Source organism: Ranitomeya imitator, chromosome 2 (genome assembly GCF_032444005.1).
Source record: "Ranitomeya imitator isolate aRanImi1 chromosome 2, aRanImi1.pri, whole genome shotgun sequence".
Taxonomy (NCBI): domain Eukaryota; kingdom Metazoa; phylum Chordata; class Amphibia; order Anura; family Dendrobatidae; genus Ranitomeya; species Ranitomeya imitator.
The window spans coordinates 416,953,563-416,975,300 of NC_091283.1; the positions used below are offsets into that span (position 1 = coordinate 416,953,563).

General features: G+C 46.8%; 1 protein-coding gene across 6 annotated transcripts in view; it reads left to right on the forward strand.

Annotated features, from left to right (window-relative positions):
• The window catches only part of CEP131 (centrosomal protein 131), an 87,913-nt gene that overhangs the window by 64,439 nt on the left and 1,736 nt on the right, over positions 1–21,738 (forward strand). For all 6 annotated transcript variants that reach the window (XM_069750769.1, XM_069750771.1, XM_069750773.1 and 3 more), the window contains 6 exons: positions 7,626–7,728; positions 9,657–9,858; positions 10,244–10,351; positions 10,567–10,684; positions 11,702–11,776; positions 21,571–21,713. In XM_069750769.1, coding sequence (XP_069606870.1) covers positions 7,626–7,728; positions 9,657–9,858; positions 10,244–10,351; positions 10,567–10,684; positions 11,702–11,776; positions 21,571–21,713 — 749 coding nt within the window. The remainder of the gene's footprint in view (positions 1–7,625; positions 7,729–9,656; positions 9,859–10,243; positions 10,352–10,566; positions 10,685–11,701; positions 11,777–21,570; positions 21,714–21,738) is intronic.

Consider the following 21,738-nt stretch of genomic DNA (forward strand, 5'->3'; position numbering starts at 1 on the left):
AGCAGTTTCGGTGGAGTGGTGGGGGCGGAAGCCAGATTGGAGGTTGTCAAGGAGAGAGTTAGATGAGAGGTGGGAGGAAAGTTGTCCATGGACATAGAAGCAAATGGGAGCAGTGATATGGGGCGATAGCTGGGCATAGCATTTGGTTCAAGGTTAGCTTTTTTGAGGATGGGTGTGAGTTGGGTCAAGGTTAGCTTTTTTGAGGATGGGTGTGATGGTGGCATGTTTGAAGGCAGAGGGGAAAGTACCAGAAGATAGCGATAGGTTGAAGAGATGGGTTAGGGCTGGAATGGGCGTGTTAGTGAGGTTGGGGAGCAAGTGGGAAGGGATGGGGTCAAGTGCACAGGTGGTGAGGTGTGATTTGGAAAGGAGGCGAGTAAGTTCTCCTTCAGTCATGTTGGAGAGGGAACTTATTGGGGAAGGGCAGAGGTCTGGTATATGGATTGGTTGGGGTGGTGGAACAGTAAAGGTTTGCCTTGTTTGGTCGATCTTGTTTTTGAAGTAGGTGGCAAAGTCCTCAGAAGAGATGAGGGAAGTTGGAGGTGGCAGTGGCGGGCGGAGGAGAGAGTTAAATGTGCTGAACAGTTGTTTTGGGTTGTAGGGTAGTGAAGATACAAGGTTAGTGAAATAGGTCTGTTTAGCATAAGTGAGGGCTAGTTTGAAGGCAAGTATAGCTTGTTTGAAAGCGGTGAATTCGTCTTGCAGGCGTGTTTTTTTCACAACACCACTCCACGACCCTGGATGCTTGTCGGAGTTTTTTTGTGAAGTTGTTATGCTAGGGTTGCCTATTGATTTGTCGCACTTTGCCATGCATGAGAGGGGCGACTGAGTCTATGGCTGATGTGAGGGTGGAGTTATAGAAACCGGTGGCGCTATCCGTGTCACGGAGTGAAGATATGGAGGACAGGGGTAGAAGAGAGTCTGAATGTCTAGGTGTGCAAGGTTTCTGCGAGGATGTGGTACTGGCTGGACATGGGGGGCGGGTGAGAAGGGCAAGGATGAGAAGGTGAGTAGATGGTGGTCAGATAGGGTGAAGGGAGAGGTTGTGAGATTAGATAAGGAACAGAGAAAGGTGAAGATGAGGTCTAGTGTATGTTTGTCTGTGTGGGTGGATATGGAGGACCACTGAGTTAAGTCCAAAGGAGGATGAGCTAAGGGCCAAGAGCTTGGAGGCTGCTGGCTGGTGGGTGTCAGTAGGGATATTAAAGTCACCCATTATGATGGTGGGGATGTCAGCAGAGAAAAAGTGAAGAAGCCAGGTGGAGAATTGGTCAATGAAGGCAGTGGCTGAGCCCGGTGGTCGGTATATGACAGCCATTTGGAGATTAGAGGGAGAGTAGATACGGACAGAGTAGACCTCGAAAGAAGGGAGGGTGGGGGTTGGATAGGGTTGAAGTAACAGTTTTTGGAAAGAAGGAAACCCACTCCCCCACAATGTCTGTTGCCAGAGCGAGGAGTGTGGGTAAAGTGGAGGCCACCGTAACTCAGTGCAGCAGGGGAGGCCGTGTCAGGGGGTGTCAGCCAGGTCTCGGTGAGAGCCAGGAAGGAAAGGTTGCGGGAAGTAAAGAGATCGTGGTTCACGTGGAGCTTGTTGCAGACAGAGGGGGCATTCCCAGAGACTCTAAGCTTTGCCTGCCCTTCGAACCAAAGGACATTCCCAAGATTGACTTACCCATAGCCAAGGTGGCGAAGAGGACTTTGATCACATTCGAGGATTCTTGTAACCTGATAAAGCCAATGGATCGGAAGGTGGATGGTCTTCTTAAAAGAAGCTGGGAGACGTTGGCCGCCATAATTCATGCCAACATCTCGGCTACTTCGGTAGCTCGATCCAATCACCTATGGGTCGACGACCTGGAAGAACACCTAAAGTTAAAAAACCCCTTGGACACTATCCTGAAATCCCTTACCCTCCTTAAACTTGCTACCGGGTTCATGTTTGAAGCATCTTCGGAAACTGTTAGATTCACAGCCAGGAACAAAGCCTTATCTAATGCTGTTCTGCGAGCTATTTGGCTAAAAAAAATGGTCGGATAAACAGTCCAAAAACAAGCTGTGTTCCATTCCTTTTTCGGGTGAAATTGTTTGGTCCTGTTCCAGATGATATTCTAGAAAGGCATCAGACAAAAAGAAATAGTTCCCTGAGGATAAACCAAAAAAAGTATCTGCCCTTTCGTAGACCCCAACCAAAGGTCAATCTATAAAGGGAAGGGTAAATCAGGCAGATGGAGCTACCTCAAGGGAGGTAGGGGTAAGGACTCCATCTTTGGTTCAGGCTCAGGTTCGGGAAGAAAGTGAAGTTGTGAGAGTGTGGGAATGGCTAGGACGGTACCTGGGTCTGCATGTTCCAGAGACTGGGATGGGTGATAAACTGGAGGAAGTCGAATCTCTCTCCAGAATCCAGAAAGGGGTTCCTGAGGGTTCTCCTAGATTCTCACCTAAGAACATCTTTCTTGCCAGTAGAGAAGCAGACCGTAATAGGGGACAGGATCCGTCAATTCTCAAGAAGCCGTTGTTCCATCAGGGAGGCAATGATGATTATGGGATGAATGACCTCATGTATCCTGTGTTCGGTGGAGTCCGTTCCACCCGGGGGTCTCCAGGGGGCCATTCTAACTGCCTGGGACAAACGCCAACTGTTCCTAGATACCGTGATGCCCCACTTCGTCTCATTGAGGAGATCTCTACGCTGGTGGATCATTATAGAAAAACTCCAGACGGGAGTTCCCTGGGTTCTTGTGCAGTGATCACCACAGACGCAAGTCAGCTAGGGTGGGGTGGTCATATGGAAGGAAGATACTTCCAAGGAACGTGGAGCCTAGAAATCAGAGCCAGGTCCTCAAACTTCAGAGAACTGTATGCAGTGTGGAAAGTCCTACTCCAGGTACAGTCAGTAGTCAGGGGCAGGCATGTAAGAATCCTGTCGGACAACACGACAAGCTTGGCTTTTTTGCGCCATCAGGGGAGTTCAAGACATCCCTCTCTACAACATCTGGCAGGGAAGATCTTTCGGTGGGCTGAGAGGATGGTGCTATCTGTTTCAGCAGTTCACCTAGAGGGGTCCAGAAACCAGGTGGCAGACTTCCGAGCAGGCAGAGGTTATCTCTGACAGAGTGGGAGCTGAACGAGGATGTGCTCTGCATGCTGTGTCAGCATTAGGGAGTTTCACAGGTAGATCTCTTCACATCCAGAGAAAACACAAAGGTCAGGGAATTTTTTATCTAAACCCCTAGACAATCTGGCAGGCGTTGAGGCACTATCCTAATTCTGGAGGGGGAAACTGACTTGCGATTCGCCCTCCCCCCCCCTTCTGATTCCAAGATTGCTAAGGAATTTACAGGAAAAGAGGGCAAAGGTAATTTTGGTAGTGCCCCTCTGGCCAAGAAGGAGTTGGTTTCCTCTGCTGATGAAGATGTCCTTGGAAGATCTCCTGCTTCCACGCAGAAAAGACCTGTGCCAGGGCACAGTGTTTCACCAGAAGCCGGACAGTCAACACCTTTCGGCATGGATCATGAGAGTCAAGTCCTGAGATTAAGGGGGTATTCTGATTGATGAGGTGATATCTATCCTTCAGGCAAGTAGAAAGCCGGTAACCTCCTCTATATATAACAAAATCTGGAAGCGTTTTTGTATGAAGTGCGGGGAGTTCTCTGTGGATACATCTCGCCCTGATATTCCCAGAATTCTTGATTTACTGCAGACAGGTTTCAAGAGACCTACGACCGAGTACCCTAAGCATACACAGTGTTAAGCGTTTTCTTTGATTCTCCCTTAGCAGCCCACCCCTGGATAGCAAGGTTCTCCAGAGCAATACAAAGGCTGAAACCTTCGGTGAGGAGATCTTTCCTACCTTGGGATCTGGTACTCAATTACGGTAACTGTGTAAGCACCCATAGGAACCTGTAACTGGTATAGACATTAACAGACTCTCCTTTAAAACAGACTTCCTAGTGGCTATTACATCGGCCAAGAGGGTAGGAGAATTACAGGCCCTATCTATCAGGGAACCTGGGACCCTTATCTGCAGATATTCGATGGACCAAATAGTCTTGAGACTCGACCCGGCCATTCTCCCAAAAGTTGTGTCAATGCCGAATATGAACCATTCCCTCCTTCTGCCAGCACTCTCAAGGAGCAGACCTTTCACTCTCTAGATGTGAGGCAGACTGTTCTCTACTACCTGGAAGCAACCAGGGACTGGAGACAGGACCCAAACTTATTCGTACAGTATGGGGGAATAAATAGGGGTAAAAAGGCAAAATCCACTATAGCAAGGTGGATCAGATCCACGATTGGACTGGCCTAGAAGGCAAAAGGGAAACCTCCTCCTAAGACATTAAAAGCCCATTCCACTAGAGCCATAACCACCTCATGGGCAGAAAGAGGGGGGCATCAGTAGATCAGATTTGTAGGGCCACAACATGGTCCAGTCTGAGTACCTTTTCGAGACATTACAAACTAGACGTAGTCTCAGGACAAGTGGCCTTCGGTAGAAAGGTTCTTCATGCCCCGCCCTAGATTATCATACTTTGGTATTCTCCATGGTGCTGTCAGGATTGATGACCTGGAAAACTGTAATTAGACCTACCGGTAATTGTGTTTCCAGGAATCCATCCTGACAGCACAGCTAGTTCCCTCCCTTCTGAGAATTTCTATACTTATGTGATGTAACGTTTGTATAAAGATTGGTCAATAAATTTTGTTGCATCCATCTTAGGCTACGTTCACATTAGCGTTTCCCGACGCAGCGTCGGGAAACGCTGCGGCGACGCATGCGTCATGCGCCCCTATATTTAACATGGGGGACGCATGGACATGCGTTGTGCTGCGTTGTGCGACGCATGCGTTTTTTTTGCCGCAAGCGTCGGGCGCAGAAAACGCAACAAGTTGCATTTTTCTAGCGTCCAAATTTCGGCAAAAAAGGACGCATGCGTCGCAAAACGCAGCGTTTTTGCGTGCTTTTTGGTGCGTTTTTATTTGCGTTGTGCGTTGCGTCGCCGATGCAGCGGCGCACAACGCAAATGTGAACGTAGCCTTAGTGTGGTACTTGGAAAAGACACTGAGGGGTGGAGGAGGGGAGGGTCCTTTTAACCTCTTGTTATTTCCTGTCCCAGTAAGGATAAGAAGGACGAGCTCCATAGTGCTGTCAGGATGGAATCCTGGAAACACAATTTTAGGTCTAATTGCCATTTTCCAACTCTGGGGCCAATTTTAGTATTTTTTTTCTTATTTAAATACATGAATTTTGGGCTAAATATAATTTTTGCAATTTTAGGTTCATTAAAGATTTTGCACCGTTTGACTTTTACAGGCTGTTAGGTGTCGAGTTCCCGCCGCTGTTCAGGGGGAATCTTGAACCATGTCCACTCCCATTCTTCTCCAGGCGCAGCCTACTCAACGGAGACGTCGGTCCCAGCATCTGGCTCGAGCTGATACTGTGCGGCTGGTTACTGCTGCCTTTCCAGGCTCTGCCCTTGTAGCCAGTACTGACCAGCAGCGAGCAGGCCTTTCTGGGACTTATTAGGGTATGTTTCCACGTTCAGGAAACGCAGCATGTTTGACGCTGCGTAGAGCCGCAGCGTCAAACACGCAGCGTCCAGATGTTACAGCATAGTGGAGGGGATTTCATGAAATCCCGTCTCCACTATGCATTAAACGACGCATGCGGCAGACCCGCGGAAACGGACATGCGGCGCGTTTTTTCAGAACGCAGCATGTCCTTACAATGCTCAAACAACGCATGAACAATGCAGGTGACTTGCCAGTGACCTCGGGTGTAGATTTGGTGCAGATTCTACCTGCGTAAAATCCTGACCAAATCCTGATGCAATCCTGAACGTGGAAACATGCCCTAAGTGCCACTTTTCTCATACTGAGTATGCTCACGGGACGACCTCCCATTGGATGTCGGGGGTCACATATTCAGGTCCTGTTGCGGTTCCTATTGGACCATCTGGAAGGTCCCGGTCTGCTACTGCTATAAAAGGTTCACATGGCCGCTCGGCCATGCGCTAGTATAAACCTTTGCAATGTGTGTTTGTAGATGAATGACTGTCGATGGATGAAAGCTCCTTATTCATTTCCATTCCTCGTGTTGACTGCTGGAATGGTGGAAGCTATCTGCACACTAAGCACATGCTGCAGTGCCCATCTCTACGGCACCATGCGCCACCAGTGCGCTCTCCTAACAACCATCAGTATAGGGTGGGAATTCCCGCTTGAACTGTGCATCTGACTCGGGGAGTCCTCAGGCGTGGGCTCAAAAGCCACCGAGGGTCAGAGCCAGTTCAATCATCAGATTAGTGGGGGTGATTCTTAGGGATCCCACTAGTGTCTTATAGCTGCACCTTGTGACTGCTAACAGGGTGCAGCGTATTGTGCAACTCTGTGAAGCAACAGACTTCGCTACCATTTCACACGGGGTGAAGTCTAACCCACTTGTAAGCTAAGTGTCCATCCGATCCGCCATTACATAGCAGCAGGTACCATCCCTGCACGGTGGACCCCGGGCTGCAAATGCACCTCGTATCAATCTCTTTACTATTTGGTGCGTTCTGCTAGCCCTAACACTATACTAGCACCAGCGTCTGGCTAGTAATGGCGGACGAACAGCGATTGCAACGGTACATCCAGCAGCTGGAGGGTAGGTTGGCGGCTCTTGAGCGCACAACCTCTGCTGTGGATGTTACCGCAGTCGCTGTTCAGGCTGCTAGCGTGGCTGCAGCCAGTTTGTCCACTGCCACTCCTCCTTCGACATTATCTCGCTTCCCGTTACCAGACAAGTTTGCTGGTGACGGTAAGCTGTGTCGTGAGCCAGTTCACTATACATCTTGAGCTCCTGGCTGCACGTTTTCCCACAGAACGGGCTAAAGTGGGATTCATTTTATCCGACTCTGTGAAGCAACAGACCTCGCTACCATTTCACACGGGGTGAAGTCTAACCCACGTGTAAGCTAAGTGTCCATCCGCCATTACATAGCAGCAGGTACCATCTCTGCACGGTGGACCCCGGGCTGCGAACGCACCTCGTGTCAATCTCTTTATTATTTGGTGCGTTCCGCTAGCCCTAATAACAGGCTATTTGTTTCTCAACACATTAAATTTTGGTCATAAATCAGTTGAGAGGAGCTCAGAAAAAGAGACAGATAAGCGTTGCAAACTCTCCCATTGGATCGCTAGAGCGAGCTCGCTGACGGACACAGAAGCTAGAGAATGCAAACATCGCAAAATATTTAATGAAAACAGATTTTTAACCAAAAATTCTGACTTTTAATTGTGGAAACTTGTACTCAAAGGTGGACAGCTCCGCAGGGAAAAGTGATAAATGTATGACACGGGACACAGAGCCTCACTGATCACTAGCACAGAGCCACAAAGACCCCTAAATACATTGAAATGATATCAGAATTGCATGTAGCTCAGCACTGCCCCCTGCTGGTTCACCACTCACTGCAAGTGTTTAGTCCTGTAAGTGCAGCTGGGGTTGCTTGCACGTTGCACCCCTATGGCTGCCCCCTGAGGATCACCCCTGCCTCCAAGGTTGTATTGGGGGCAATGCATCAAACGCAGCAGTACCAAATACGACAAACTCAGTATGTCAAGTTTCTCTAAAACGTGTCTTCTAGGAGATGAAGAAGCTGCAGGAACTCATGACAGCAACTGAAAAAGTACGACGGGAGAAGTGGATCGATGAGAAGACCAAGAAGATCAAGGAGATCACGGTTAAGGGTAAATATGCAATTATTCTACCTTTTAACCCCTTCCCACCATGTATACACATGTCACATGCCGGTGAATGGAGTGTGTTAATGAGCTGTCTCTGCGCCATACTGGGGCAGATGCCAGCTGTCTAACATTACTCTAATCGCTGCTGTTTAACCATCTAAATGCCACTGTCAATCATTGACATTTAAATGGCGCGATCTTTAGTCCTCCCATGAGGACGTTGTTTTGTCTATGTATTGGAATACACTAATAATGCAGGATGTAAATCAAATGATCAGACGATCATAGGTTCAAGTTTCCTAGAGAGACAAAAAAATAAAAAGTAAAAATCTAAAGAAAAAGTTTAAAAATTTGTAATCACCACGCTATTACCTTTCTTCAGTGGTGCGGAAATATTTGGTATGGCCACATCCATAAAAGTCCGATCTACCAAAATATAAAATTAGTTATCCCATATGGTGAATGGTATAAAACGGGAAAAAAAAATACAAGAATTGCATTTTTTGGGGGGGGTGGGGGAGGGTTGCAGCAGCTCCTTAAAAAAAAAGCAAAGAAAACATTGTATGTATCAATAAAAAAAATAGGTGCACACACAACACAGGTTCATCAATGGAGAGATACGTTACTGGTCTCTGAAAATGGTGAAATAAACCGACTTTTTTTTTTTTTTTTTTTTAAATTCTTATTTTTTACTAGCTTCAGTGTTATTTTAACACATTAATAACGATGATGAAAAGTCTTATTGACTTGAAGAATTATGTGTTCAATTTTTTTTATTCCACAGTGAATACTTTAAAAACAAAACTTCAAAAATAATGGCTAACATTCTCTTTTTTATTTTGTTTAGCAAAGGTTTGATTATTTTTTTTTTTCATTTTTTCAGCATTTAATTTAGGAAAATGAATGCTGTCATTCAAAACTAAATTTCGTCCTGCAAAAAAAATAAGCAAGTACTCATACGGCTATGTTGACAGAAAAAAAAAGTTATGACTCTTGGAAGAAAAATGAAAGCACAAAAGTACTGTATAATATTGGCTCTACAGAAATAAAAATTATCAGTTTTATCGAAAAGCGAAAATGCTAAATTCTGCTTGGTCGGGAAGGGGTTAAGGCTGCGCTTCTAGGTCTCAAGAATCCAAATTGTATGTAGAACATAATAATTATCCCTTACCAGGAGGAACATGTTATTTCAGATTGTGTCCACTAGGTGTCCTCGCAGTACTTGTCATGCCTTAGCCCTCATCCAGGCTGCACATGGCCGAGGATGTGACCTCCCTGCGGCATCTGTGCCCTGGTGGGAGGGTGTGATTATTTGTGCAGCTCTCCTGGGGTTTTCCTTGTTCTGCGAGTCCACGTAAGCAATGCGGAAGGTTGTCAGTTCTGGTATTTGTACAATCAGCATTGTTATCTTAAGATATTCTTGCATTTGCTCAGGTGATTCTTTTTTCCAGCCTTGTACAGTCCTCCTCTTGCCCCCTGGGTCTTCACTGACCCCTTATATGTTTAGAATCGGCAATGTATGCCCAACTTATTGCCTGATGCCTGGCACCATCCCAGAATGGCACAACCTGCACTGGATTGTAGGGACCTGCCAAAGACATGGCAGCTGCTTGTCTGCTTGCGTGACTCCTTATTAGAGGGGTATGTTGTAATATAAGGGATCTGTGCCTGGTACAGTCATATGGGCACTTCCACTGCAGCTGGCATGTGGTTACCTTCATTCCCTGCAGATGGACTTTACGCTATGGATTATATGCCCGATGACACTGCTTTGTAGGTACTAGCAAGTCCGAGGATGTAAGAACCGCAATTCAGTTGGCATCAGTAGGTCCTGAATTTGGGAGTGAGGTCAAAGCGGAAGCCTAAAGCTTGACACTAGTTTTCACTTTTGAGTCCTTCCCCCTGATGTTCTGCATGTCATCTCCCCACAGGTCTGGAGCCCGAGATCCAGAGACTGATATCCAAGCACAAGCAAGAGATCCGCAAGTTAAAAGCTCTGCACGAGGCCGAGCTACTGCAGTCCGACGAACGTGCGGCGCAGCGATATGTGCGCCAGGCCGAGGAGCTGAGGCAAAACCTGGAGCGAGAGAAGGAAGAAGTGAGCCAGAGGGAGCGAGAGCTGGCGAAACAGAGGTGATCTACCAGGGGCCAGCACTAGAACACGTCCATTACCGTCTAAACCAGTCCTGCAACTTTCAAGCTTTTGTCCTGTTCATAATTTCTGTGTTCTGTCAGCGAACGGGAACATATTTGGTTATTTTCACTGGCTGGACCCACCCTTTGTAGCAAATTCCAGGCTGTGATAAGTGCAAGTTTTCCGACTCAACATAAAAATATGAATATTCCTGTTCATTGACAGCAAGCTGAGATCTTGAAAAATTGCAACAGTAAAAGCAATTACAGCGGGTGACTGATGAGATTGTGTTATGCGAGTCCGACCACGTGGACCCCCACTAATGGATGCAGTGAGGAGCCAGAGAAGACCCGGCTAAGCATGCTCGCTCGCTTCTTCTTTCAGATATGAGAAGCAGCTGACACATGAGGAGCAGTCCCTGCAAGAGCAGCGCAGGCGACTATACAGCGAGGTGTCCGAGGAGAAGGAGCGCTTAAAGCAGCAAGCGACCAGGTGAGCTCTCTGCTCTGAGAGCCTGGGGGGCCTGAAGAGACCCCGGCGAGAAGCACTAGGTATACCTGTGCATTAGACTTTTGGAGAAGCAATGCCGTGATCTGATTGGTTGCTACATTCTTGATAAATCTGACCCTCTGCCAATATTGCAGTGCAGATTTTGACCTGTCTCTCTATTTCTCCGGGTGTCATTTATTAATGTGTTTGTCTCGCAGGCAAAGAGCAGAATTGGACGAGCTCCGGAAGCAGTTAGAAGACAACTGCGCCCTGGCCACCCGGGTCCTGAAGGAAGAGTACGAGAAGAGCAAGGAGGAGCAAGACCGGCGGCACCAGGTCCTAATAAAGCTGCGTTTACCAGGATATGGCCGATACTTAGCCTTGACAATCACAGTATGAGCGATGGGGCGGCGTGTATCAGCTGACTGGTTTAAGGCGCAACCCTTTCTCTACCAGACCCAAAATACCGACCCCTAATGCATGCGTCTGCACATTTAACAGCCCACTTATTCCTAAAAAGAATTGGGGCTGTCTGCTCTGAAACATCTCGAGGGTTCTAAGCAGAAGACCCCTACATATTAATATGCTCTATTTTGGTGCATAAATGGAGTCTACCATGAAGCAATACCACTTTCCAAAATATGTGAACCTATTTCACCTCCTATAGGTGTTTATTAGGGTAAGGCCAAATGGAGCAACTGAGCTGCAGCAGTAATGAGGCCGCGGTGCAGCCAAGACTCGCTGCTGCAATTTTTAAATTCACAAGGAAATGGCTGTCCCCTGCTAAATCAGGTGTCCAATCGCCTGTGCAGTTTTTGGCCACATCCACATGGTCCACTTGGCCTTACCACAGCTTGGTATAATCTGTAGCGATCAGCTGATTGCTCCTTCCTGTTCACGGAGACTGAGTATTCTCATAGATAACTTTTGGTTAATTAGTATGACCATCCAAGGTCTCTGGCTACATTATAGGGGTTGTAAAACATGGCTGCTTTCTTCTAAAAACAGTGCCTCCCTGTAAACAGGTAGTGTATGATACTACAGGCCAATTTCATTCACTTCCATAGAGCTAAGATGCAGTACCAGACACAACCTACAGACAGGAGCGGCGCTGTTGCAGGCAGAAAGCATCTTTTTTTTTAACCTGGACAGTCTCTTCAAATTTGCAAAAATTGTCTCTTTCTCAGCAGATTTACAGTCTGGTTGTTAAGATAATGCCACGTAAAATGGGAATTTTTGGCTGGTGGGACAATTCACATTCTCGTGACGTTTGAGCTGTCGCTGACAGACGTGGTGTTTGCTCTTCGCCGTGTGACAGAATATTGTAACAATTCCTATTCTGGTCGATTGCAGATTGAGCTGAAGGCAATCAAAGAGCGTCTGGAGATAGAGAAGCAGGCGTGGGAGCAGAACTACAGGAAGAAGGAGGTAAATACAGCTGAGCATCCTGCTCCTCCAGGATAAGACTCTTCAAGCGAAAGCCGGAAAATGCAGCGCCACACTATAATAGTCTGGATTAGGTTCGGATTATCGGGCTGAGAATAATGCTGCACTTACAAATCAGAAGAACATGTACATATAATGCCAGATGTTAGAGTAACACATGCTTCAACAATTAAGAGGAGTGAGGGCCCTGCTCTCAAGAGCTTACAACCTGAGGAAACTGGGGACACAAGGCAAAAAAGTGCTTGTAGTGTCTGGTCCAGCCACCACTATAATAGGGGCAGTCATATGGCGCTGCGTGAGCCGGTCACCAGCCATTATCTGTATGTGTACAGCTACAAAGTGCTACTGATTACATGAAGTGTGGGGGAACATGATGGAAAGGGACAGATTCAGAGGGTTGAAGAACTGAAGACAGTTAATAAGTAAGGTTTCTCAAAAGATGTTTTATGACGGCAATCTTAAAACTGGACAGTGGGAAGTAACCTAATTGGGGTAGTGCACTCCAGAGCACTGGTTCAGCACAAGAGAAGTCTAGCAGACGCGCGTAGGTTGTTCGTAGACTTGTGGTAGATATGAAGAAGATGTAGGACTGTGCAGCACAATGGAGAGGGCAGGTAGGATCGTGCAATAGAGCGGAGAGGTTGGTAGACGGGTGATAGAGGAGGGTAGGGTAGTGCAGCACTGTAGAGCGGATAGGTAGGGTGATAGAAAAATGAGGGAGGAGATGTACAATGGAGAGGACAGGTAGGGTGGTAGAGAAATGAGAGAGGAGATGTAGAAAGGTGCAGTATAATGGAGAGGATGGGTAGGGTGGTAGAGAAATGAGGGAGGAGATGTAGAAAGGTGCAGTATAATGGAGAGGACGGGTAGGGTGGTAGAGAAATGAGGGAGGAGATGTAGAATGGTGCAGTACAATGGGGAGGACAGGTAGGGTGGTAGAGAAATGAGGGAGGAGATGTAGAAAGGTGCAGTACAATGGAGAGGACGGGTAGGGTGGTAGAGAAATGATGGAGGAGATGTAGAAAGGTGCAGTATAATGGAGAGGACGGGTAGGGTGGTAGAGAAATGAGGGAGGAGATGTAGAAAGGTGCAGTACAATGGAGAGGACGGGTAGGGTGGTAGAGAAATGATGGAGGAGATGTAGAAAGGTGCAGTATAATGGAGAGGACGGGTAGGGTGGTAGAGAAATGAGGGAGGAGATGTAGGATGGTGAAGCACTGTGGAGAGTATAGGTAGGGTGGTAGAGAAATGATGGAGGAGATGTAGAAAGGTGCAGTACAATGGAGAGGACGGGTAGGGTGGTAGAGAAATGAGGGAGGAGATGTTGAAAGGTGCAGTACAATGGAGAGGACGGGTAGGGTGGTAGAGAAATGAGGGAGGAGATGTTGAAAGGTGCAGTATAATGGAGAGGACGGGTAGGGTGGTAGAGAAATGAGGGAGGAGATGTAGGATGGTGAAGCACTGTGGAGCGTATAGGTAAGGTGGTAGAGAAATGAGGGAGGAGATGTAGAAAGGTGCAGTACAATGGAGAGGACGGGTAGGGTGGTAGAGAAATGAGGGAGGAGATGTAGGATGGTGAAGTACTGTGGAGAGTATAGGTAGGGTGGTAGAGAAATGATGGAGGAGATGTAGAAAGGTGCAGTACAATGGAGAGGGTGGGTAAGGTGGTAGAGAAATGAGAGAGGAGATGTAGGACGGTGAAGCACTGTGGAGAGTATAGGTAAGGTGGTAGAGAAATGAGGGAGGAGATGTAGGATGGTGAAGTACTGTGGAGAGTATAGGTAAGGTGGTAGAGAAATGATGGAGGAGATGTAGAAAGGTGCAGTATAGTGGAGAGGGCGGGTAAGGTGGTAGAGAAATGAGAGAGCAGATGTAGGACGGTGAAGCACTGTGGAGAGTATAGGTAAGGTGGTAGAGAAATGAGGGAGGAGATGTAGGACGGTGAAGCACTGTGGAGAGTATAGGTAAGGTGGTAGAGAAATGAGGGAGGAGATGTAGGACGGTGAAGCACTGTGGAGAGTATAGGTAAGGTGGTAGAGAAATGAGGGAGGAGATGTAGGACGGTGAAGCACTGTGGAGAGTATAGGTAAGGTGGTAGAGAAATGAGGGAGGATATGTAGGACGGTGAAGCACTGTGGAGAGTATAGGTAAGGTGGTAGAGAAATGAGGGAGGAGATGTAGGACGGTGAAGCACTGTGGAGAGTATAGGTAAGGTGGTAGAGAAATGAGGGAGGAGATGTAGGACGTTGAAGCACTGTGGAGAGTATAGGTAAGGTGGTAGAGAAATGAGGGAGGAGATGTAGGACGGTGAAGCACTGTGGAGAGTATAGGTAAGGTGGTAGAGAAATGAGGGAGGAGATGTAGGACGGTGAAGCACTGTGGAGAGTATAGGTAAGGTGGTAGAGAAATGAGGGAGGAGATGTAGGACGGTGAAGCACTGTGGAGAGTATAGGTAAGGTGGTAGAGAAATGAGGGAGGAGATGTAGGACGGTGAAGCACTGTGGAGAGTATAGGTAAGGTGGTAGAGAAATGAGGGAGGAGATGTAGGACGGTGAAGCACTGTGGAGAGTATAGGTAAGGTGGTAGAGAAATGAGGGAGGAGATGTAGGACGGTGAAGCACTGTGGAGAGTATAGGTAAGGTGGTAGAGAAATGAGGGAGGAGATGTAGGACGGTGAAGCACTGTGGAGAGTATAGGTAAGGTGGTAGAGAAATGAGGGAGGAGATGTAGGACGGTGAAGCACTGTGGAGAGTATAGGTAAGGTGGTAGAGAAATGAGGGAGGAGATGTAGGACGGTGAAGCACTGTGGAGAGTATAGGTAAGGTGGTAGAGAAATGAGGGAGGAGATGTAGGACGGTGAAGCACTGTGGAGAGTATAGGTAAGGTGGTAGAGAAATGAGGGAGGAGATGCAGGACGGTGAAGCACTGTGGAGAGTATAGGTAAGGTGGTGCAACATAGCGGAGAGGATGAGTAGGGTGATACACTGGTGAGAGCGGAGATATAGGGAGCTTTGTGGGTGAGCGTGAAAAGTTTCTATTGCATTCTGTAGCAGATGAGTAACCAATGCAATGGTTGGCGCAGGATGGAGGCATGTGTGTATCAGCTGGACATGAATGTGACCCCGGCTGCTGTGTTCAAGATACATCAGAGAGTAGAGGGTTTTTTGAGAGGGATGCCGATTAGCTGAAAGAAATAAGGAAGAATAAGAGCAGCAGTAAGATGTTTTGCTGTTTCCGTAGTAAGAAAACGTCAGATGCTGGAGGTGTTTTTGGCCTGAAGGTGACGTGAGTAAATGAGTGATCTAGGGAGTGAAGGAAAATTCTCAGTTAAATATCACCCCAAAGCGATAGCGCTGAGGTGGATGGGGGGAAGGTCTCTTCCGACCAATCAGTGGAAAAATTTAGTGAATGATATAATTCCATATGAGAACATATTATACAGGAACAGAGGATGTCCCCAGAAACTTCATAGAATTTGGGAAAGGTGGTGTGACTTACCACTGACACACCTAGCCTTGATGCCATAATTTCCTCAACTGCGAGATATAATCCCTGAAGTATCTCTTTTTCAGTGCATGAACATAATGCTTTATATATTTGCTTATTATAACCTGAATTGTTACAAACTCAGGACCCTGATAAAGAACCTCCTGGTGGGTGGTGCAATGCTGCTGAGAATACATTGTGTTTAATGTTCTATTTCACTTGTTTTGTTTACTTTGTCATTGAAATTATGATTTTATAACTGATATTGTGGATAATGATTAGATGGATTACTCTGATTTTGCACTGCAATGTCACATGCTTGTTATATTATTTTAACCCCTTCAAGACCCAGCCTATTTTGACCTTAAAGACCTTGCCGTTTTTTGCAATTCTGACCAGTGTCCCTTTATGAGGTAATAACTCAGGAACGCTTCAACGGATCCTAGCGGTTCTGAGATTGTTTTTTCGTGACATATTGGGCTTCATGTTAGTGGTAAATTTAGGTCAATAAATTCTGCATTTATTTGTGATAAACACGGAAATTTGGCGAAAATTTTGAACATTTCGCAATTTTCACATTTTGAATTTTTATTCTGTTAAACCAGAGAGATATGTGACACAAAATAGTTAATAAATAACATTTCCCACATGTTTACTTTACATCAGCACAATTTTGGAAACAAAATTTTTTTTTGTTAGGAAGTTATAAGGGTTAAAATTCGACCAGCGATTTGTCATTTTTACAACGAAATTTACAAAACCATTTTTTTTAGGGACCACCTCACATTTGAAGTCAGTTTGAGGGGTCTATATGGCTGAAAATACCCAAAAGTGACACCATTCTAAAAACTGCACCCCTCAAGGTACTCAAAACCACATTCAAGAAGTTTATTAACCCTTCAGGTGCTTCACAGAAGCAGAAGCAACATGGAAGGAAAAAATGAACATTTAACTTTTTAGTCACAAAAATTATCTTTTAGCAACAATTTCTTTATTTTCCCAATGGTAAAAGGAGAAACTGAACCACGAAAGTTGTTGTCCAATTTGTCCTGAGTACGCTGATACCTCATATGTGGGGGTAAACCACTGTTTTGGCGCACGGCAGGGCTTGGAAGGGAAGGAGCGCCATTTGACTTTTTGAATCAAAAATTGGCTCCACTCTTTAGCGGACACCATGTCACGTTTGGAGAGCCCCCGTGTGCCTAAAAATTGGAGCTCCCCCACAAGTGACCCCATTTTGGAAACTAGACGCCCCAAGGAACTTATCTAGATGCATAGTGAGCACTTTGAACCCCCAGGTGCTTCACAAATTGATCCGTAAAAATGAAAAAGTACTTTTTTTTCGCAAAAAAATTCTTTTAGCCTCAATTTTATCATTTTCACATGGGCAACAGGATAAAATGGATCCTAAAATGTGTTGGGCAATTTCTCCTGAGTACACCAATACCTCACATGTGGAGGTAAACCACTGTTTGGGCACATGGTAAGGCTCGGAAGGGAAGGAGCACCATTTGACTTTTTGAATGAAAAATTATTTCCATCGTTAGCGGACACCATGTCGCGTTTGGATAGCTCCTGTGTGCCTAAACATTGGCGCTCCCCCACAAGTGACCCCATTTTGGAAACTAGACCCCCCAATGAACTAATTTAGATGCCTAGTGAGCACTTTAAACCCTCAGGTGCTTCACAAATTGATCTGTAAAAATGAAAAAGTAATTTTTTTTCACAAAAAAATTCTTTTCGCCTCAATTTTTTCATTTTCACATGGGCAGTAGGATAAAATGGATCATAAAATTTGTTGGGCAATTTCTCCCGAGTACGCCGATACCTCATATGTGGGGGTAAACAACTGTTTGGGCACTCGGCAGGGCTCGGAAGAGAAGGCGCGCCATTTGACTTTTTGAATGGAAAATTAGCTCCAATTGTTAGCGGACACCATGTCGCGTTTGGAGAGCCCCTGTGTGCCTAAACATTGGAGCTCCCCCACAAGTGACCCCATTTTGGAAACTAGACCCCCCAAGGAACTTATCTAGATGCATATTGAGCACTTTAAACCCCCAGGTGCTTCACAGAAGTTTATAACGCAGAGCCATGAAAATAAAAAATAATTTTTCTTTCCTCAAAAATGATTTTTTAGCCTGGAATTTCCTATTTTGCCAAGGATAATAGGAGAAATTGGACCCCAAATATTGTTGTCCAGTTTGTCCTGAGTACGCTGATACCCCATATGTGGGGGTAAACCACTGTTTGGGCGCACGGCAGGGCTCGGAAGGGATGGCACGCCATTTGGCTTTTTAAATGGAAAATTAGCTCCAATCATTAGCGGACACCATGTCACGTTTGGAGAGCCCCTGTGTGCCTAAGCATTGGAGATCCCCCAGAAATGACACCATTTTAGAAACTAGACCCCCAAAGGAACTAATCTAGATGTGTGGTGAGGACTTTGAACCCCCAAGTGCTTCACAGAAGTTTATAACGCAGAGCCATGAAAATAAAAAAAAAAATTATTTTCTCAAAAATGATCTTTTAGCCTGCAATTTTTTATTTTCCCAAGGGTAACAGGAGAAATTTGACCCCAAACGTTGTTGTCCAGTTTCTCCTGAGTACGCTGATACCCCATATGTGGGGGTAAATCACTGTTTGGGCACATGCCGGGGCTCGGAAGTGAAGTAGTGACGTTTTGAAATGCAGACTTTGATGGAATGCTCTGTGGGCGTCACGTTGCATTTGCAGAGCCCCTGATGTGGCTTAACAGTAGAAACCCCCCACAAGTGACCCCATTTTGGAAACTAGACCCTGAATGGAACTTATCTAGATGTGTGGTGAGCACTTTGAACCCCCAAGTGCTTCATAGAAGTTTATAATGCAGAGCCGTGAAAATAATAAATACGTTTTCTTTCCTCAAAAATAATTATTTAGCCCAGAATTTTTTATTTTCCCAAGGGTTACAGGAGAAATTGGACCCCAAAAGTTGTTGTCCAGTTTCTCCTGAGTACGCTGATACCCCATATGTGGGGGTAAACCACTGTTTGGGCACACGTCGGGGCTCAGAAGGGAAGTAGTGACTTTTGAAATGCAGACTTTGATGGAATGGTCTGCGGGTGTCACGTTGCGTTTGCAGAGCCCCTGGTGTGCCTAAACAGTAGAAACCCCCCACAAGTGACCCCATTTTAGAAACTAGACCCCCCAAGGAACTTATCTAGATATGTGGTGAGCACTTTGAACCCCCAAGTGCTTCACAGACGTTTACAACGCAGAGCCGTGAAAATAAAAAATCATTTTTCTTTCCTCAAAAATTATGTTTTAGCAAGCATTTTTTTAGATTCACAAGGGTAACAGGAGAAATTGGACCCCAGTAATTGTTGCGCAGTTTGTCCTGAGTATGCTGGTACCCAATATGTGGGGGTAAACCACTGTTTGGGCACACGTCAGGGCTCGGAAGTGAGGGAGCACCATTTGACTTTTTGAATACGAGATTGGCTGGAATCAATGGTGGCGCCATGTTGCGTTTGGAGACCCCTGATGTGCCTAAACAGTGGAAACCCCTCAATTCTAACTCCAACACTAACCCCAACACACCCCTAACCCTAATCCCAACTGTAGCCATAATCCTAATCACAACCCTAACCCCAACACACCCCTAACCACAACACTAACCCCAACACACCCCTAACCCTAACCACAACCCTAATTCCAACCCTAACCCTAAGGCTATGTGCCCACGTTGCGGATTCGTGTGAGATATTTCCGCACCATTTTTGAAAAATCTGCGGGTAAAAGGCACTGTGTTTTACCTGCGGATTTTCCGCGGATTTCCAGTGTTTTTTGTGCGGATTTCACCTGCGGATTCCTATTGAGGAACAGGTGTAAAACGCTGCGGAATCCGCACAAAGAATTGACATGCTGCGGAAAATACAACGCAGCGTTTCCGCGCGGTATTTTCCGCACCATGGGCACAGCGGATTTGGTTTTTCATATGTTTACATGGTACTGTAAACCTGATGGAACACTGCTGCGAATCCGCAGCCAAATCCGCACCGTGTGCACATGGCCTAATTCTAAAGGTATGTGCACACGCTGCGGAAAACGCTGCGGATCCGCAGCAGTTTCCCATGAGTGTACAGTTCAATGTAAACCTATGGGAAACAAAAATCGCTGTGCACATGCTGCGGAAAAACTGCACGGAAACGCAGCGGTTTACATTCCGCAGCATGTCACTTCTTTGTGCGGATTCCGCAGCGGTTTTACAACTGCTCCAATAGAAAATCGCAATTGTAAAACCGCAGTGAAATGCGCAGAAAAAAACGCGGTAAATCCGCCATAAATCCGCAGCGGTTTAGCACTGCGGATTTATCAAATCCACAGCGGAAAAATCCGCAGAGGACCAAAATACGTGTGCACATTCCTAACCCTAACCCTAGACCTAACCCTAGCCCTAACCCTACCCCTACCCCTAACCCTACCCCTAACCCTAACCCTACCCCTAGCCCTACCCCTAACCCTACCCCTAGCCCTAACCTTAACCCTAACCCTACCCCTAACCCTAACCCTACCCCTAACCCTAACCCTATTCTAACATTAGTGGAAAAAAAAAATTTCTTTATTTTTTTATTGTCCCTACCTATGGGGGTGACAAAGGGGGGGGGGGTCATTTATTATTTTTTTTATTTTGATCACTGAGATAGATTATATCTCAGTGATCAAAATGCACTTTGGAACGAATCTGCCGGCCGGCAGATTCGGCGGGCGCACTGCGCATGCGCCCGCCATTTTGGAAGATGGCGGCGCCCGGGAGAAGACGGACGGGACCACGGCTGGATCGGTAAGTATGATAGGGTGGGGGGGGACCACGGGGGGGGGATCGGAGCACAGGGGGGGAATCGGAGCACGGGAGGGGTGGAACGGAGCGCGGGGGGCGTGGAACGGAGCACGGGGGGGCTGGAATGGAGCACGGGGGGTGGAACGGAGCATGTGGGGGGGTGGATCGGAGTGCAGGGGGGGTGATTGGAGCACGGGGGGGTGATTGGAGCACGGGGGGAGCGGACACGAGCACGGGGGGGAGCGGAGCACAGGGCGGAGGGGAGCCGGAGCAGTGTACCGGCCAGATCGGGGGGGTGGGGAGGCGATCGGAGGGGTGGGGTGGGGGCACACTAGTATTTCCAGCCATGGCCGATGATATTTCAGCATCGGCCATGGCTGGATTGTAATATTTCACCCGTTATAATGGGTGAAATATTACAAATCGCTCTGATTGGCAGTTTCACTTTCAACAGCCAATCAGAGCGATCATAGCCACGAGGGGGTGAAGCCACCCCCCCTGGGCTAAACTACCACTCCCCCTGTCCCTGCAGATCGGGTGAAATGGGAGTTAACCCTTTCACCCGATCTGCAGGGACGCGATCTTTCCATGACGCCGCATAGGCGTCATGGGTCGGAATGGCACCGACTTTCATGACGCCTACGTGGCGTCATGGGTCGGGAAGGGGTTAAGGAATCTTTCAATAAAAAGTAAAAAAAAAAAATCACCCTAATGTTGCCTGAGAGCTATGGTAATATTACATGTAGGTGTGTTGGTAATGGGAGGAAACCCAAGAAGCTCATCTATGGGATGATTCTGTATCAGATACAGAGGATTTTTGAGATCTTGCAGTGCGTACAAGGTCTATATTGTACCTGTCTGTATCTTTGTGCATATATCACAGTCTCCCAAGGTCTGCGTAGCTGCTCCAGCATTGATCTAAATGATGTAGTCCAGGATTAGAAAACATGGCTGCTCTCTTCTAGAAACAGCCCTCCCCTGTCTATGGGTTGTGTGCGGTGTGGCAGCTCAGTTGCATTGAAGTGAGTTGGTCTGAACTTTAATATCATACACAACCCATGGATGGTGCCGACCCTTTTCTGGAAGAGGGCTGCCTTTTTTTTTCTAGACACAGCAGGGTCATATCTTTGTACGCAAAGTACAATAACCGTGTCACTACTTCCAGCAGCGGGATGAAAAGAAGAAGCAATAATGTCATCCTGAATAGTAGACAGAGCAGTTCATCCTTTTCCCCTAACAGTAGTAGCACTTACTCCCCCCTGTTGTCATCGCAGGTCCCCCCACTTTCCCCATATTAGCTACATGTTCCCGGATCTTGCATGTAGCCTCGTGTGTCTTCATCAGTCTCATACAGGATGGGCTTTGTTCCGGTCTTATTACAGGCGTAGTTCCCCTTTAAAGAGGAATTCTGCTGTGAATGTAATGGTGCCAGTGTATATCTCTTCTATAATGTGCTTTCTCTGTTGTTTAGGAAGCCTGGCTTCTTACCAGGGAGCGGGAACTCAAAGAAGAGGTGCGGAAGGGGAGAGATAAGGAGATCGAATTAGTAATCCAACAACTTGAGGCCGAGATGTCAACCGCAAGAGAAGAATGTGAGCGCGCCGCTGAAAACAGGTACCCCGAACACAATGACAGGGGA